This window comes from Camelus ferus, chromosome 10 (genome assembly GCF_009834535.1).
Source record: "Camelus ferus isolate YT-003-E chromosome 10, BCGSAC_Cfer_1.0, whole genome shotgun sequence".
NCBI classification, from domain to species: domain Eukaryota; kingdom Metazoa; phylum Chordata; class Mammalia; order Artiodactyla; family Camelidae; genus Camelus; species Camelus ferus.
Window position 1 is genome coordinate 60,505,515 of NC_045705.1, and position 18,055 is coordinate 60,523,569.

General features: G+C 51.2%; 1 protein-coding gene and 1 long non-coding RNA gene across 10 annotated transcripts in view; one reads left to right on the top strand and one right to left on the bottom strand.

The window, feature by feature from the left end:
* The window catches only part of LOC106729228, a 51,738-nt gene that overhangs the window by 4,536 nt on the left and 29,147 nt on the right, over positions 1 to 18,055 (top strand). For 6 of the 9 annotated variants that reach the window (XM_032489435.1, XM_032489428.1, XM_032489434.1 and 3 more), the window contains exons 2-3: positions 11,508 to 11,682; positions 14,162 to 14,289. In XM_032489435.1, coding sequence (XP_032345326.1) covers positions 11,508 to 11,682; positions 14,162 to 14,289 — 303 coding nt within the window. Of the gene's footprint in view, positions 1 to 10,706; positions 10,841 to 11,507; positions 11,683 to 14,161; positions 14,290 to 14,592; positions 15,875 to 16,362 lie in introns of those variants that run through there. The other 3 variants (XR_001365612.2, XM_032489436.1, XM_032489433.1) reach the window with 3 other exon arrangements.
* Positions 9,341 to 18,055, bottom strand: part of LOC116666481 — a 20,754-nt gene continuing 12,039 nt past the window's right edge. The window contains exons 2-3 of the long non-coding RNA XR_004323365.1: positions 15,869 to 16,157; positions 9,341 to 14,276 (exon numbers count right to left, since the gene is read on the bottom strand). This is a non-coding gene — a long non-coding RNA (uncharacterized LOC116666481). The remainder of the gene's footprint in view (positions 14,277 to 15,868; positions 16,158 to 18,055) is intronic.

Genomic DNA, 18,055 nt, shown 5'->3' on the forward strand with positions numbered 1-18,055 from the left:
ACTTTACCGGGTCACCTCTCCAGACCTCTGATTCTAGTTCTGGGAACTCTCAGCAAAAAAAGGAGGTACCAGGGCTCTGCGCTACCAGGCGCGCTGTAAACTTAGGCACCAAGGAGGCAGGCGTCTCACCGCTGGCATGACTGTTGGGTAGTCTTCTGGGCACCTTTGTCCCGGTCTCCAGGGGACTACCAGCGGAGAACTGGGTTTCAGAAGCTCAAGAGGACTAAGAGGTGTTTCTTGTGCAGTGCAGACTTAGCCTGAGGCTGGGGTTGGGGCTGTGTTTCTGGGGAGACTTTCCTGGAACTGATTGAGTGGCCACCCTCACCTTGGCCCTTCCTGGCTAATGATAGCCCCTCTTCCATTTCTAACTGCTCTGTTAGGTCTCCCCACCACCTCATCCCAGGGGCCTCAATTCCAAGGATAATTTCAAGGGTAATCTAGTTCATTATCAAAAAGGGAAACTGATTTAGTGAAAAGGGGCTTCTTTCAGGTCACAAAAGACACCTGGTACTCTTTTCCTCATTCTTTGCAGCTCCCTATGAAGTGGTACCCGTACACTGCCCTAGCCTAGCTACAGGTACCTCCATATACAGTACACACAGCTGAGCCTACGGACCCACTGCAGGCTCAGCCATATAAACACCCCTGCACATAAACAGCCAGTCCCCTTTGCACAAGGGGCTGGGACTTATCACCCCACAAATGGTCACAAACACACTCAGGAAATATTTGGACACACCGTATGCCCACACTCACTCAGTAGCACATACAGCTTAAATGGCCATACACATCTTCAAGATGAGGCTAGACATGCAGACCAGTCCCCATCTAGTTCACGCACAAATGCACATGTGTTTCCATGCACGCAGTGAGAACACACATAGAGCTTCTTAGCGGGCATATATACGACTACATACAGTCTCTGGAATGTCCTTGCGAACACATGCTGGGACACTCCCATCTCTTCTTCCAGAGCATTGGGGTCAATCCCATTTAAAAAAGCCACAGGCAGGGAGTGGGGCTTTGGGTAGGGTGTGTAGGAAGGGCACCTGGGAGATAAGGCTGCTCCTCCTAAGAGGCTACCCATGGGGGTCAAGAGTGTCCTTAGTTCTCCCACCCCAAGGCACTCTGGCCATTCCAAGTGACTTCTGTCCAGTTGGGATGTGCTGTCCTCTGGGTCTAGCCCTTTACTTCTTTCAGAAACTAAAGCAGTTGCCTCCAAATATTTGCATAAGCAGTACTTCAAACAGAAATCTTCTGGCTCCTAGCTAAAGGAGATTCACAAAACAATTTGGAGTCACATAGACTTGGGTTCTAATACTGATTTTGCCCAATTTTATTTTTTAGCTGTGTGATCTTGGGCAATTTGCTTAAACTCTCTAAACCTTAGTTTCCTCATCTATAAAATGGGAATAATACAATCCTGTCAAATCCCCTATATTCTCCAAGATGGGGATTAGTACCCCTTTTCATAAATGTAGAAGCTGAGGCTCAAAAGAGAAGAGCTGGCAAGTGTTTGGAGCTGATGTTCAAATCCAGATCTTTAGGGCTCAGAGTGCACTGGAGCTGGTGGTCCCCACTGACACAGATGGGAGGAGGCTGATGACTCTGCATTTTCTCGAGAGGAGCTGAGAGAAGCCAGAAGATCCCAGGATTTCTGAAGCCCAGCCCTGAGCTCTCTGGGACCCTCCCAGCTCCTCAGCTCTGTCTTATGACTCAAGTCCCAGGCATCAGCTAGAACACCTGCCCTGGGAGGGGAGTGGAGGGGATGTGGTGGCAAAATTGTGGGTTGATTGTCAAAGGAGACCTGGGCAGGGGTCTGCTCCTCCCTGCCCCCTAGTCCCCATTTGCATGAGGGAGAGTATTTTACCACCTCAGACATTCTGGGGTTCTCTGAGACACTTCCGAGAAAAACTTTTTTTCATCTTTAGAACCAACTGATCTCCCCTCCTCCCTCTACCTCCTGCCTCCTTCAGTCAGGAGCCTCCTCAAGGGCCACTGTGTGTCAGGTCTGGGCTGCCAGCTCCCCTTCAGAGGGAAGGAAGCTCTGAGCAGGGCAGGGTAGGCACCCTCTTGGCTGCTGCTGTAGATGTTAATATAGTTTCCTTCTCCATTACTCCCAGTGATTCTGGTTACCTGATTGCCCATATGTGCTGGGGCTTCCTGTCAGCTGGCTTCTCAGCCCCTGCCTGGCTGCTATTGGTCCAGGGCATATTTCTTTCTACACACCACCCTGGGGGCACCCAGGGAAGGACATGAGATGGGGGAAGCCACAGTTGCATTTACCATGTTCACCTCTACTGACCCCTCGGCCCACCTCAGCTTCCCTCTCTTGGGGCCAAGGCCTTGGTGAGGGGCAATGGGGAGAGGGCAAGTCAGTAATTTCCAGGAGCCCTGGATGGGGGCACGTGTGACCAGGTTCCAGTCCTTAGCCCCGTCAGGAGTTGGCTGTGTGACAGCAGGTCATTATTTTGCCCTCTCTGAGTCTGTCACCTCATCTGTAAGTGAAGGGGTTGAACTAGACAACCTCCAGGCCTTTTTCAGCTCCAGACCCTTGGTCTTGGGTCTCCTCTTACCCCTGTCATAGGATGAATCATGAACATGGTAGACATGATGAGACCAAAGTGTGCCTTTCCAGCACCAGGGGCTTTTCAGAAAAGGATGGCATGTCCAATGAACTCAGATCTCCCCAGCAAGGGAGAGGAGGATCAAATAGCAGCAAGCGTGTCATCAGAGCACCTGGGCCTGGCTCTCAGACTCTCCTCCTGCACTTCCTCACGGTGTGACCCTGGACAAGTCACTCACCCTCTGTGATCCTTGGTTTCATCATCTGCAAAATGGGAAAATCACTAAACCACTCCCTCCCAAGGTTCCTGGGAGATTATATCGCACACCTACTGTGTGCGAGGCAGTTCTTTGCCTATGGGTGAGGCGTGTCCTCTGCCCACTGCTCAGGAGGGAGTGTTCTCCTCTCTGACCTTGGAGGAGGGTTTAGTCTTTTACAGGGCTCAGGGGGCAGGCTTGGGGCCGTCAGGGTCAGGTGGGAGGTTTCTATCCTGGGTGCACATAACACAACGCCACCCACCACCCATCGCTACGTTGTGTTACTTCTGAAAGGCCACTTTCAATTCTCCATTGTTTAATCATGGTGGTGGCAGCTCAGGAGACAATGTTTGTGTTTTCTCAGGCCTCTTTCAACTCCAAGAGAGAAATCCAACCTCAACCAGCTTAAACCTAAGGGAAACTAATTGGCTCGTATGAGGAGGAGAAATCGGGGTGGCTGGGGATCTGAAGGGAGACCTGCGCTCACTGGGACAGGAGCTCCCTGACATGCTGTCTGAAACTCTTTTCTGATTCTTGCTACTCTTTCAGGCAACATGGGCCTCATTCCTTCCCTCTGCTCTGTGGCCACTGACAGCCCCAGTTCATTATTCGAGGCAAATGAGAACTTCTGTCTCCCTGGGCCTCTGTATCAGTCCCAGGGAAGGTGGCTGATTGGCCAGCTTGAGTCACATGACCTGCCCTTGATCAACAGCTGCTATTGCCATGGGAGGGGCCACCCCTGGGAATGGCCCGGCAGTGCTGCCACCAGAACGGGAGGAATGGAAAGCTGTGGGCACTAGGTCTAGGTTGGCAGTTTCTTCTCTGGTTGGGCTTCTCCTTCTCTGGTATGAATACAAGTCATTGTTTCTGCACGTGGGACCCATCCTGCATACATACAAGGCCAGAGACCCACCACACTCAGGGCCCCCATTGCACACAGAGAGAAACTGAGGCTGAGAGAGGACAACAGCTTGTCTCATATCACTGGTCTCTGATGCAGGAGAACTGAGAAACCAGGTCTTCTGACACTCAGCCCATAAGCCTTGAGTCATTTGTCAGCCTGTCACTTGTCTGAACTCTTTCTGGGCAGGCCAGCGAGGGAGCTTTTTTAATGGCACCGGTCCCTCTCATCCCAGAACACACACACCTGTTTGAAATGTGACTCCATGCAAAGATGAAGACTATTACCCAAGCCCTTGATCTGGGCTGGCTTTGTGACTTGATTGGACCAACGCATGTGACAGGATTGATGCTGGCCATGTTCTGGGGCCCAGGCTTCAGGGTCCTTGCAGCTTCTTCCTTCACCCCCGTGGAGCCTCGCCCCGCCACCCTCAGAAGCCCAGGCTGGGCTGTAAGTGTAAAGAGAGGCCCTGATACCACGTGGAGAGGGCCTGGCCAGCCCAGCAGAACCCAGGCCTGGCTGACCCACCAGCCAAGTGTGGCCTCTCGAGGGAGTCCAGAGAGATCGGCCAAACTGCCGACTCAGCCTACAGAATCAGGAGAATCAACTAGTTGTTTTTCTTCAGCCACTGAATTTTGATATGGTTTGTTACATAGTGAGAGATACTTGAAGCAGCCAGGCTTATATAGTGAAAAAATGGAAAATATTCATGTGTCTCAGGTCATTTCAGAATCTCAAAGTTGGGCCACTTACCCTCTTAGAACCCTGACGTTCTGGCCACTGGAGCTCCTGTAAATGTCCCCACTGCTCTGGGAGCAGCACTGGTCAGTGACAGGCTCTGTCTCACCCATGCTGTGTCCCTGGTACTCCATCAGGGCCAGTGAACAGTGGTTCTTCCAAAACTGCCAAAGGAATGAGTGCATTCCTCACTGGCCTCTGCTTGCAAACCTCCAGGGAAGGGAGCTCACTCCCTCCAGGGCAGCCTTTTCCACCATGGGAAGGCTCTCCATGGGAGAAGGTCCTTCTTCATTAAGGGCAGAGATCTATGACTCCTCCCATGGTCTGGACTCTCTTCCTGGGTCCCCTCATCCATATGACAGCCCTGGGTGCTTTGCAGTGGTCCCTGGCATTTGCAAAGCAGCGTGATTTCCTTTGATAGCAAGTGTTTTCATGTACATGGAACCCTGGCCACAACTGTAACCTTAAGGGAAGTGTTTCTACCAGGGATTGAAACAAGCATGGACTCTGGGAGCCCATGTTTTGAGGTTTCAGCTGCAACCCCACCTCTGTATGGCCTTGGAAAAGATATTACCTGTCTTTGAGCCTCAGTTTTCTCATCTGGAAAATTGGAGTAGTGAAATTTACCATATAGGTTTGCTGTGGGGCTTAAAGAGGCGAAATGTAAAATGCTCTGCATGTAATCAGTCCTTGATAAAGGTTAGTTCTTTTTCTGCCAGGTACATAAACAGTTCCAGATGGAGAGTGCATTTGTACTTAGCATTCATGTCTATATAAATAATGTGCAGGTGGGGGAGGAATTGTCAGGTGGCCGGGGGTGGGGGAGGGCCTTCTCAGCAGCAGAAACAGCTTAACCAAAGACAAGAGGGGGAAGTTTGGTTTCAAGGAAGCAGAGTGTGTGGCAGGGGGCTCCGTGTTGCTGGCATCAAGGGTGACAGGAGGGAAGATGACTGGGAATAGACAGATCTGTGCCTGGAGGGCCCCGAACGCTGAGCTAGAGAGCATAAGCTTTGCCAAGGGGGACATGGAGGAGGTCTGGAGTCAGTTTGTCACTTGTCTGAACTCGGGGTATAGTCAGATGTGGGATTCAAGTCTGGCCTGATCTGGGGGTGGATCACGAGGGGAGGTGAGAGAGAATTCCTGGGAGCTTGGGGTGGAACCAAGAGTGGTTTAGACCCATCGTAGGGAGGGAGAGCCTAGCCACTCAGTGTGAACACACCGGTCATGAGAAGCAGGGCCCTTGACCCTCTGGCCTAGCACCGCGACTCTGCATCTTCAGGGCCAGGCTCTGTTGGGAAGAGCATATTTTCTGCCTTTTCTGTTTTGGAACAGGCTGTGAAGGAGGCCAGGGGATGAGACCTGAGCCAGATCTGCAGCCAAAGGGATGCAGGGAAGACCAGAGCGAGGACTAACCTTACCTGTTTATCTGGCAGTGACTCAGAGAAGTCCCTTTCAAGGCCTGCTTGCTCATGGTATGAACCATCCTTAACCTCTGAGCTGGGCTTACAGTTTTCTAAGCCCTGCAGCAGTTTTGAGCTCCTTTGAGACTAGCAGCTGCCTTGGGAGTGGAGGGAAGAAGGCTGGGCAAAGATGATTAGCCCTATTTTAAGGTGGGGAAACCTAGGCCCAGAGAGGGGAAGTCACTTGCCCAAAACCGCACAGCAAATGTATGGCAGAACTGGGCTGGAGCCCAAACCTCCTGCCTCCCGTTGCATCGTAGCCTCTTTCCACAGTGCTGAGGGACCGGCTGGGCAAGATGTTCTCAGTTACCTACACTGGGTGAAGAGTGAGGGGAGCCAGAGAGAGGTTGACAGCCGTCAGCGGACAACACTTAACCCAAACTGACAATTTAATTGTGAAAATGTGGGCAAGGTACAGTTATGTGTAAGGAAATCCAGACGGTCTGGGCCCCTGGGGAGCCTCAGCCAGCACCCCAGTTGCTGGGGAGACGGAGAGGGCTGGGGATGATGTCACTAGATTTGAGGCTGAGGCATGGGGGATGGGCTACCCAGCCACCTCTCTGGGACTAGATGAGGCTGTGGGCCTGGCCACAGGCTGTCGTCAACATGGTTAACTCCTTCCTTTACAGATGGGGCAAAAAGGAGCTCTGGAGCAGGGTGGTGACTTGCCCAAGGTGACCCAGGGAGTCAGTGGCCATGTCCATTCATCCAGCAGGCTGCAGGAGTCTTGAGCACAGGGCCCTGTCAGAGTCATCTGTGAGTCCCCATGTTCCACACAGGGCTTTGCACAGAGCAGAACTCAACTCTGCAGCCAGGGCTACTTGATCCCTTCATACAATTGAGGGGTGTAGGCCCCTTCTGGAGGTGACACGTCTTGAGTTCATAATAGCCTTAGATGCAGAGGAATCCTGACCAGTCACCCAGAGCAGGGCTGTCTGGTTCAAGGGACACTGAGCTGAGAAAGGAGAGATCAACAGGCCAAGCTCACCAGCAGGTTGAGGCAGCGGTGGGCTGACCCTGAGTCATACCCCACAGGGCAATCCTTACCCAAGGAGGAGTGGTCCCTCTCAAGCCATCCCCCCAGCTCTGGGCTGGGGATCTGGACCTTGGGAAGCCCCTATTGTCTGAAGCATTTGCTCAGAATCCCCAGCTTCTGACTGGAGGCTAAACATCAACCCACAGAGAGCATCAGTAACAATGGTAACAACTGCCCTTAGCTCAGCCCCTACTGTGTGCCAGGCCCAGCGAGATCGCTCTGGGCTCCTTACTCAAATATTTACAATTCTCTGAGCTGGGAATTACTGTTCTCACTTTATAGTTCAGAAAGCAGGCTGGGGGCTGGGGGTGGGAGAAGAGTCACTTGCCCACCGCACACAGACAGAAAGTAAAAAGCTGGGCCTTGGACCCCAGGTCACTCTGTATCTAAAAACCATGACTGCCTTCTTCCCTGGCTCTTAGGTCCTCCCACAGTGGCCCCTAGGGAAGGAAGGAGGTAGATGAGGTTTTGCCTGCTCAGCCTCCCTCTTGCTTCCATCCCCAACTTTCTGGGGTTCTGGTAGGGCAGCAGGTCGCCACGCCCAGTACTCTGTTAGAAGGCCTGACCTTTTGGAGACCATCGACCAGTCCACATAATATGACCCAACTAGACCAAATAGAGCTGTTTCCCTCAGCTTGCATTACTGGGTTCTGCGAGAAAGCAGTTAGCTCCCCTTTGGAATGCAAGCTCTAAAGGTGTGATCCCCAGAGCTGCAAGCAGCCAGCAGCTGTCTTCCTTGTCCTATGAAGACAAGGAAAAGGCAAGAGGAAGAGAAGAAACAGGAAGGGAGAGTGAAGGTCATTTGGGTCCCCAGCACACCCACGTCCCTCTCAGTTATGTGAGTCAGTGAATCCACGTTTGTTAGGCTCACTGGAGTCAGGTCTCTTGCAACTGGAGTCACCCTGACTATTACCTCTGCAATGTACCCCAGAGTCCTGTGCTGCTTTTATAGGAGGTACAAAATGAGCAAAGTTTCCTGTCCTCTAGGAACTAACAATCTGAGCAGGGGAGAGCGGAGGCACATATAGCTCTGGGTCCTATCCCTACTCTGTCTCAAACTTGCTGTGTAATCCTTCCCCTAGCTGGGCTATAATTTCTCATCTTTAACACAGGGTGTGGGTAGATGTTGGGTTCGGTGCTCTGCAAGCTGCCCTACAGATCTACACAATGACTTTTTTTTAAGAAAAAATTTTGAGATATAATTCACATACCATATATTTACTATTTTAAAGTGTACAGTTTGGTGGGTTTTAGTATATCCACAAATCTGTGCAACCATCACCACTTTCTAACTTTAGAGCATTTCCATCACCCCAAAAAGAAATCCCATACCTATCAATCCCCAGTCCACCCACCACCTCATCCCCTAGCAACTGCAAATATCCTATGGATTTTCCTATTCTGGGTGTTTCAAGTTCATCTTCAAGTTCATCCATGTTGTAGTACTTCATTTCTTCTTATAACTGGATAATATTCCATTATATGGATATAGCATATTCTGTTTCTCCATTGATCGGCTGATGCACATTTGGGTTGTTTCCACTTGTTGACTATTATCAACAATGCTGCTGTGAATATTCATGTACACGCTTTGTATGAAATATAGGCTTTCAATTTGTGTGTGGAGGGGAGAGTAGAATTGCTGGATTATATGGTAACTCTCTATGATTTTGATGAATTGCCAAACTGTTTTCCACAGTGGCTTCATCATTTTACAATTCTACCAGCAATGTGTAAAGATTCCAATTTCTCCACATCCTTGCCAACACTTGTTATTTTCTTTTTAATTTTTGGCCATCCTAGTGGGTGAGAAGTGATATCTCACTGTGGTTGTGATTTGAATTTCCCCAGTGACTAATGATATTGAGCATATTTTCATGTGTTCATTGGCCGTTTGTATATTTGCTTTGGAGAAATGTTTATTCAAATATTTTGCCCTTTTAAAAAAATGAGTTGTCTTTTTTTATTGTTGAATTATAAAAGTTCTTTTGTTGTTGTTGAGTTATTAGAGTTCTTTATATACATTGAATATTAGGATACTACAGTCTTAACAGATATAGCTGTTTGCAAATATTTCCTCTCATTTTGTGTGTTGCCTTTTCACTTTCTCAATAGTGTCTTTTGAAGTACAGAGTTTTTCATTTTTATGATATAGAATTTCTCTATTTTTTTCCATTGGCTACTTATGTTTTTGGTGTCATATCTGACAAATGATTATCTTATCTGAGACCATAGAGATTTACACCTGTGTGTTCTTCTAAGAGTTTTCTAGTTTTAGCTCCTACATTTAGGTCTTCGATCCATTTTGAGTTCATATTTGTAAATGGCGTGAGGTAGGGGTGCAACTTCATTCTTTTGCATGTGGCTGGCTAGTTGTCCCAGCATCATTTATTAAAAAGAGTATTCTTTTTCCATTGAATTGTCTTGGCTGTTTTGTCAAAACTCAGTTGACCACAAATGTATGGGTTTATTACACAATTGTCTTTTAAGTGACATCTAGGAAGTAAGTTACAGAAGGATCCACATAGTCACCAGTATGTGACAGAGAGAGGAGAACAAATGTGAAGTCTGGAGTCCCTCAGACCTGTGTTTCAATTCCAGATCCACTGGCACCCTAGGCAAACTATTTAATTTGCCTTTTAATAAATAGGACAATATATTACACTGAACACATTCTTGTTACAAAAAATACCAGCCTCTGGATATTCCTGAGCCTCAGTTTCCTGCTCTATCTTGTTTTAGCCCCAGGGGATGCTGGAAAGCGCAGGGTGTGATGTGGGGGTGGGGGACAGTCGGAAATCTGCAGGCCTGAGGGTGTGTGAAAGGCTGCCTTTTGTCCATCAGTTGATGAAAACACAGGAGTCTGGTGTCTGCATCACAGCATAACTCAGAAGACACCTCCCATGGAGGTGTCCCCCTTCCCAGGAGTCTTACGGCATCCAGGCACGTCCTCCTGCCCCAGGCTAGCATAGAGCAGGCCGCACGTGTCATGAGGCTCTTGGCTCCACACCAGTCTCGGTTTGGTGGGGCCGCGCCGGGAGAGCAAGGTGGTTGGGGTCCTGCGGGAAGGCTTCGGTTTCTCACTTTGTGGGTAAGTGAGCAAAGCATGCAGAAGGTCAGGGAGAAGAAAGTGCAAGAGGAAGGTAGGAGGAACCTGCCATTTGCTGAGCACCTTCAACTTCCAGAAGGACTCTGAACTTCATCCCAGCTCACAACTACCCAGGGACGCAGGACTCAGGCAGATCACATCCATTTCACAGAACCCAAAACTGGCTCAGAGGAGAAGGATGTGTTTGCTCAAGATCACACGGCCAGCAGGTGACAGAGCAAGGATGGAACCCCATTCCATCTGTCCTGAAACGCAAACTTTTCTTGGTGCCAAGCTACCCTGGAGAGAAAAGAGAAAAAAAAGAAGGCAAATGAAAGAGGGAGAGCCCCGCAGACAGAGTCACACAGAGAGGAAAATAAAGAGAGGCAAAAATTAAAAACAAGAGTGGAAAGAGCAAGAGGCTGTGGCCGAGGCCTGGAGCTGGTCCTCGGGGAGCAGCCGAGGGCGGGACGGCCGGAAACCGGCTCACCGAACCTGGAGCCAAGAACCAGGGTTGGCCTGAGACCTGGCGGCAAAGCTTTCACCTCGAGATACTGAAGCCGGGGAGGCTGGCGTGGGGGCAGCAGGGTCTGCCTGGGAGGAGGACGGCGTGGCCGGATGGCCAGCAGCTGCCAAGCCGGGCCCCTCACACATCATCCAGCTGAAACAACCACGGTGGCCGCGCCGGCTGGCAGCGCCTCGCTCCCGACGTGCAGAACAGCAGGCTTGGAGGAGAACGACCAGACCTTCCTGGAACATGGGTTGTTCTTAGGACAAACTCCTTCGTGTGACCTGTAAGTCGGGTGGCTGTACAGTTTATTGTCCCAACTGAGACACTCCAGAGTGAGGGGGACAACAGGCATAAACGGTTATGTGTGGCCTCCGGGCCTCTAAGACCCTGCCCGGTTGGGCCTGGCCTGTTCCTGATGCAGCTGCCCCCCAACCCCGCCCACCCCCCCGCCCCCGGCTCTCTGTGCTTCCTTCACTCGCCTTCCTCTGCAGACACTTAGGGCCTTGGAATTGTCTGGAACACCCTGCCCCACGCCACCCCCATCTCCACACCCCTTCATTGTTCCTACTCGCCCTTAGAACCCAGCTCCAGCCATGTCAGTGCCCTTGGTCAGCCATTCAATACATCATGTGTTTTCCTTCCACGGTTCCGATCACAATCACAATAATCAAAGAAATTCTTAATTGTGTGTTTGATCATTTTAACGTCTGTCTCCCTTCCTAAGGGCAGGGCTGGGTCTGACTTGCCCACTATTGCATCCTGAACACCCAGCCAAAGGCTCTGGTGCATAAATGAATAAATCAACTCCCAGGGCCCCTCGTACGGACACAGAGTTGTGTGTCCCCCTTGTATTTTGGGGTTCTTTTCCATACAAGGAAAGGAAAGGAAGGAGCTAGTTCTAAAGAGAAGAACTTCTTGGGTCCAATGTGCACTTCTGATTTCCTTCACAGGCTCTGAGCTCCTGCTGGGAGATGCATCCGCTTCTCACCTCTTCCCCGTCTCTATCCTAGTTTTGGGCCTGGGTGAGGGGCTCAAGTTGGATGTACTGATGAGTGATGGCAACGTGAACATCAATGCGGTGGATCACAGAAAGTCTGAACTGGGAGGAACCCTAGAGATCATGAGGTAACAGGCAAATGCTGAGTCCAGGCCCCATAGGTACAAATAATGTTAGTGTTTCATCCTGTTGTCTTGTCCAACCAACCATATTTTTTTTCTATTTTTAAATGTGCCAGCCAGTAGATTTTAGTATATTTACAAAGTTGTGCAACCATCACCACTATCTAACTCCACAGCATTTCATCACCCTAGAAAGAAACCCCGTACTCAACAGCATCCCTGCTTCCCTTTCCCTTCCCCTCAGCCCCTGACAACCAGTATCCACCTTTTTTTTAATGATGGGGAAATTAAGGCCAGTGCCTTGTCTAATGTCACCTTGTCAGCCAGCAGCAGAGCCAGAATGAGAGCCCAGGCCTCCTGACACCCAGTCTGTTGCAGGCCTGAGCTTTCTCTGGGGCCCTCAGGCATTCTCTGGTGCCTAACATGAAAGAGCTGCTTAACAATGGCCCATTAAGGGGAGGCTAACAGGAAGATGAGACTGGACCATCTGCAGTTATGCCCTGGACCCTTCAGAGCCTGCCTGTGCCCAGAATGGAGCTGGGCGCTTTTGAGGGGCAGAAGACACACTTAGAAATCATTTCTAGCCGGTACCCTGCTTCCTACAATAGCCAGTGTCCTTTCACAGCTGGGAATGCCCTTTCCCTAAGTGATCACATGGCCTCCCCTCTCTTCCTTCAGCCCTCCCCAAAGGCCCCCTTCTCACAGCGGCCTGCCCTGACTGCCTTATTTCCAAGTGTGAACAGGCCCGCCCCTCCCTGCTGGTGTGCTGGCCTCCTTCCAGGGGGACTTGCCCTCCGTGACACTTTCTGTCATCCATCAGACACACTACATCCTTCAGTGCTTTATCTGGTTTCTGTCGGTCTTCCCTACTAGAACGTCAGCTCCTCAAGGGCAGGGAGCTTTGTCCGCTTTGCTCACTGCTATACCTCAGCTTCTAGAACAGTGCCTGTTGCACAGAAGCTGTTTTGCACGTATTGGTTGAGTGAGTGCATTACTCAATGAACGGTCAGCTAGTACTGCATCTTATTCTTATCAGCAATAGTCAGGGGAGGGGTTATTATGCCTGTTTCATCCGTGTGTCTTAGTCCATTCAGGGTCCCCTAATAAAATGCCATAGATTGGGTGGCTTAAACCACAGACAGTTATTTCTCACAGAGCTGGAGGCTGGGAAGTCCAAGATCAAGGTGCTGGCCAGTGAGTGCTTGGTAAGAGCCCTCTTCCCGGCTTGTGGGTGGTGGCCATCTCACTGTGGGTTCACACGTTCTCTGTGTGCTCCCAGAGAAAGACAGAGAAACAGAGATCTCTGGTCTCTCTTCCTTTCCCTATAAAGCCACTAATCCCACTGTGGGGCTCCACTCTCATGTCCTCCTCCAAACCTAGTTACCTCTCAAAGGCCCCATCCCCAAATACCATCACACTTGGGGGTAGGTCTTCAGCATATGAATTCGGGGGCGGGGGTGGGGTGCACAAACATCCAGTCCATAACAGATGGCAAGCTGAGGTCCTGAGAGGTCACCTGGGAACCAGAGGCAGGCTGTTATCGCTCACCCACACCCGACGCTGGTCCTGTCAGGGGAGCCTGGAGTGGGGTCAAGGTGGGCATGAGGAAACAGAGGCCAGACTTCCTGGGTCTCCCATTGTTTCTAGGACCCCAGAAAGCTGAGTCAGCCCATGAACCCAGCCTCTACATCTTCCTGTGCTAATTTAGCCACTTTCACATTCCATGCCTTAGCCAGAATGGAAAAAGAAAGAAAGGGAAAAAGTCAGCACTGTGTTTTAAAATGGCCTCTATGAGTTCCAACAAGGGAAGCTGCTGGCCATGCTTTCATGGGCCCCAAGGCCCTCTGGGCATCGTTACTGAGACTTCCTGTGGTGGGCTGGGCCCCGGATCCACACATTCCTCTGCCAGAGTGATGTGAGCCCGTGGGCAGGCAGTGGCTCTATCTACAAGCCTGGGCCAGACCCCCTGAGCCAGCATGGAACCAGGAAGGAGCCAGGCACCGGGCAGGCCGAGGACACCCTCTCGTAACAGCCCAGTACAACTCCTTGCTCTGTGTTGTCCAGAGGTCTTTAAGGTCCACCTCTCATGGGATCTACGGCCACCCTGAGACACGAGAGGGTCAGCATCTGGGCTGTGTCTTTCCACGGGGGCGTAGAGGACTGTGTGGTGTGGTGTCCTGCTGATGGTCACACAGCTGGGGAGGGATGGTCTGGACCATCACCAGGGGAGCTTGAACCCTGCACTCTGATCCCAAATGCTATGTCCCATCCAAGAGGAGAGGGCACAGTCCTTGCCCAAGAGAAGGTGACAGATCAGCCGTGGGGAAACCACATAGTCAAGTCCAAGTCCACATTTTACAGCAGAAGAAACAGAGGCCAGGGACTGGCCCAAGGTCACAGAGTCAATCCACAGTCTAGGCAGGACTGGATGCAGGCTCTGGACTCCTGGCTGGGACTGTTTCTGACTATATCTGCACTTAAACAGTTCCGTTTGGGCGGAAGCTCTGCTGTTCCGGAATAGACGCCAGGCCTTTCCAGAATCCGGTCTAAGGCTGTCTTCCAGGATCTGCTGTCAAGGCTTAGTCCTCAGGGAACAGCTGCTGGCAAACGGAGGTGAGGTATTGATTATGGCTGGGGCCGGGGGAGTGTGGCTGAAGCCCGGGGGGAGAGAAGGGCTGGGGAAGGGTGGTAGGTTCTCTAAGAAACAAACTGAAGGTATCTTCATATTTGCTTTTGCTTATCTGTATTTTCTAACTTTTCTGCACTCCCAGAATTCATTTTTCATATCTGAAAGTGATGCACTATTTAATTAGGAATGGTCTGGGAAACCAGGGTCCTCTCAGTCCTGACCGGCTGAGTGAACTTGGGTGGGCCCTTACCTCTCTCTGGACCTTTCTTGGAAATGCCCATAATTAGAGTGCCCTGTGGGAAGTGAATGAATCAAAAGGATCCCAGGCTCAGGACATAGCTCTCTGACCTGGTCATCAGAAGTGCTCACCCGTCCAAGGAAAGAGCGCAGCAACCCAGGAGTGAGGCATCCAGAGAAAGGCCAAGGTTTGGAGCAGCCCACTTCGGCCGTGTGCCCGTCTAGCACGGTCCAGAAGAGAGGAGTTGTCTGAGGGCCGTGCCCACCCCAGTCCCGCAGCAGAGGGCCTCTCTGCTCAGGGTGGAGACACTTTGCCAGGCTTCACTGAGGTCTGAGTGAACAGCCCTCTGAATCAGCCCTCCCTGCCCTCTGCCTGGATTCCAGGCCCACTAGGCAACAGGACCCCGGACACCTGGCTCCCAGGAGGGAAGGAGACTGGGGAGGGGGCAAGAAGGCCCCTGTCAGTAGAAAGGGAGACATGCCTGGTATCAGCTATAGTAGTGTTGGGAGGAGGCAGCGATCTGAGTGACATGGTTAGGGCCAGTGGCCTGACCTGTCTGGGTGTCTTGAGAAGGGTCAACATCAGGACAGCCAGATGAGAGCCAAACACCAGGCTGGTCAGTCACCTGGGACCTGCCACCCAGTGAAAGGGTTAAATCATTTTAATAAATGTATAGTGTTTAGAACAGGATCTGTCATAAAATAAGGAGTTAATAAAAATTGCTAAGTGAAAGCTGTTGCCGGTCTGGACTTGGTAGGGGGTGCGGGCGGAGTGGTGGGTCCACAAAGGGAAGGATGCCTTTCTCCTGGCCACCGGCCCAGCTGGAGCTGTTGTCTTTCCAGCACACCATCTCTGCCACCCATGGGCACTAAGAGGGTACCTGGCTGACTGCTCTGAAATGCAGTATCGCTTTCGGGTCTCTCTGTCCCAGCTCCCCTCTGATGTCCAGGCTGGGGAGGGATCATGGCTATCCATGCCTGAATTACGTCCCCACCCACCACCTATCACTCACCTCCCACCAGCAAGGGGCTAAACATTAGAGGCCAGGAATTCTAGGTCAGGCTGGGACCCCACAGTGTCAGGTCTGGAAGGCCCTCATGTATGCCTTGCTTACCCTTCCTCCAATGCACGCATGGGGAAACTGAGGCCCAAAGAGGGAAATGGACCCCCTCGCACCCCCCACCTCCAGTTTGCATAGCCGCGGAGCCTGAGGCTGGTCTGGAGCTGGGCATAGGCCCGGTGCTTCTCCCAGCCTCCTCTGCTCTCCGCGGGGCCCCAGAGGCCGCTCCAGAGACGGTGCTCCCCCTCCTGTGGCCAGGCCTCACCTGGTCTTCATTTGCTCCATCCTCTGTGGCTCTGTCCGGGATAATTCTCTCCAAGCAGGGTCATCCCCCTGGGAGCAGGCAGCTGATGAGCTTCAGATGTCCGGGCCAAACTTCCTCACGGAAAGCAAATGCTCAGATGCTCATGCTGATCACAGACACTGGCCAGTGGTGGCAGTGCAGAGAGGACACCTCCTCTTCCCTTCACAGAGCACTTTACTCCCAGCTTGGAAGCAGCTGGTGCCAGTGTTTCACCCCAGAAACCCTAGCTGGGGGGCTATTTCAAAGAGATCTGGAAAAGGGCAGGGAGGTTGGAAGACAAAGGCATTTTGATTATTTGGATGCTTATTTCTTCTTCTCTCAAAGTTTCTCTATATCCAGAGCAGGTGTTTCTACTGAGGTAGCAGCAGGCAGGGGGAAGGGAAGGGGACAAGTTTATGCAGAGCTCTGTGCTGGCCCTCGGCTGGCATGAATGTCATCTTCTCCAACCCCTGCAGAAACCCGGCAAGTTCAAGACTGTCATTATCCACTTAACAACTGAGGAAAGGTGATCCAAAGACCAGAGAGATAAGATAACTCGTTCAAGGTCACACAGCCCCCGAAGGGCCAAACTAGGGTTCCAGCCCACCTCTGTCAGAGCCCACACCCTTCCCTACAGCAACCTGGGATGTTTCCAGAAGACCAAGATGGTATATCATAATCTCAAAGCTGCATGAATAGTGAGGGCCTGTGGGCTGCCCTGGGCTTTCAGACACTGAGGCTGCCTTTGCCTCTGACTCATTCCTGGATCTTGACAGGGCAGCAGATTTACAAAATGAGGATCATCATCTTAACTCAGGTGAGGTAATGCTAACTGCCATCATCACGTCCTCAGCTATGCCTGGAACACATTCTGGGCACCAGATCCTCTGCTGGGGGTTTTCTGTTGGTTGGCTGATAAGAACTTGGATGCTAGAGCTCTGCCACTTTCTAGCTGTGTAACCTTGGGCAAGTTACTTTACCTCTCTGTGCCTTCATTTCTTCATCTGAAATGAGGATAGTATTATTTCCTATCTCATAAGATTGTGAAATTCAATTGGTTAATACTTGTAGAGGGCTTAGAAGAATGCCTGGCACAGGATACACGCCCAGAACATGTATTAGCTGATACTGAGCTCAACCTTATGAGATGGGGGTTGTGATGCTCCCCGAAACACAGAGATGGAAACTGAGGTAACGCGGTACAGTGAGTCTCAAATTCAGGTGCATCAGAATCGCCTGGAGAGTTCATTAAAATATAGAGGGCTGGGTCCATGCCCAGAGTCTCTGGCTCAGTAAGTCTGGGCTGGGCCCTGACAACTTGTGTTTCTAGCATGTTCCCAGGCGAGGCTGATGCAGCTGATCTGGTGACCCACTGTGAGAACCAGTGCTCTAGTAGACCTGAGTGTGGCCCCTGTTGTCTCAGGGCCAGCTAGGACCCTCAAGAGCAGAGGCTCAATAAATAATTTGATGTGTAAGTGAGTGATGATTACAGGGAGTGGAAAGGGTGTTGGACCAGGAGCCCTGGGTTGCTGGTCCTGAATTTGCTCCCACCTCTGGGTGGGACTTGACCAAATTATTTTCTGTTTCAGCCTTGGTTTTCTCCTCCACCAAACAGGGGTACTGATAATCTCCCTTGTCGGGTTCTTTGAGGATGAAACGGGGCCTGGTATAACTCTGACACCCATGGTGAGAGTGACAAACGTGGTCTTGAAAGGTGACATACTTTGGGCACTCACTGCGACCCTCACAGCTGTCCCTCTCCTCTCTCAGCTCCGAGGGCTGCAGCTCATCTCCTTCTTTCTCAGACCTGAGCTGGGAAGACTGAGGCCACACTGCCCCCCCACATGCCATGGCCCTGGGCAGAGGGCAGTTCTCTGGCTGTGGCCACAGGCTGCATAAAAGGGCCTATGTTCCGGACGCTCACCTCCCACTGTGTGCCCAGTGGTTTTCTATTTCAGTTTCTGTAAAAATATCACCTTTGATCTCAGCTTGTGGCTCTCAAAAAAAAAAAAAAGAAAGAAAGAAAGAAAGAAAGAAAGAAAGAAAGAAAGAAACCACCAACAACCTGGGTTTTCATTCTCCCCGGCCCTGTCTCCGTCTTACCTCTGGCTCCCTGCGCCTCTCCCCTCCCCTCCCCTCCCGTCCCTCCTCCCTCTCTGTAGCACCAGT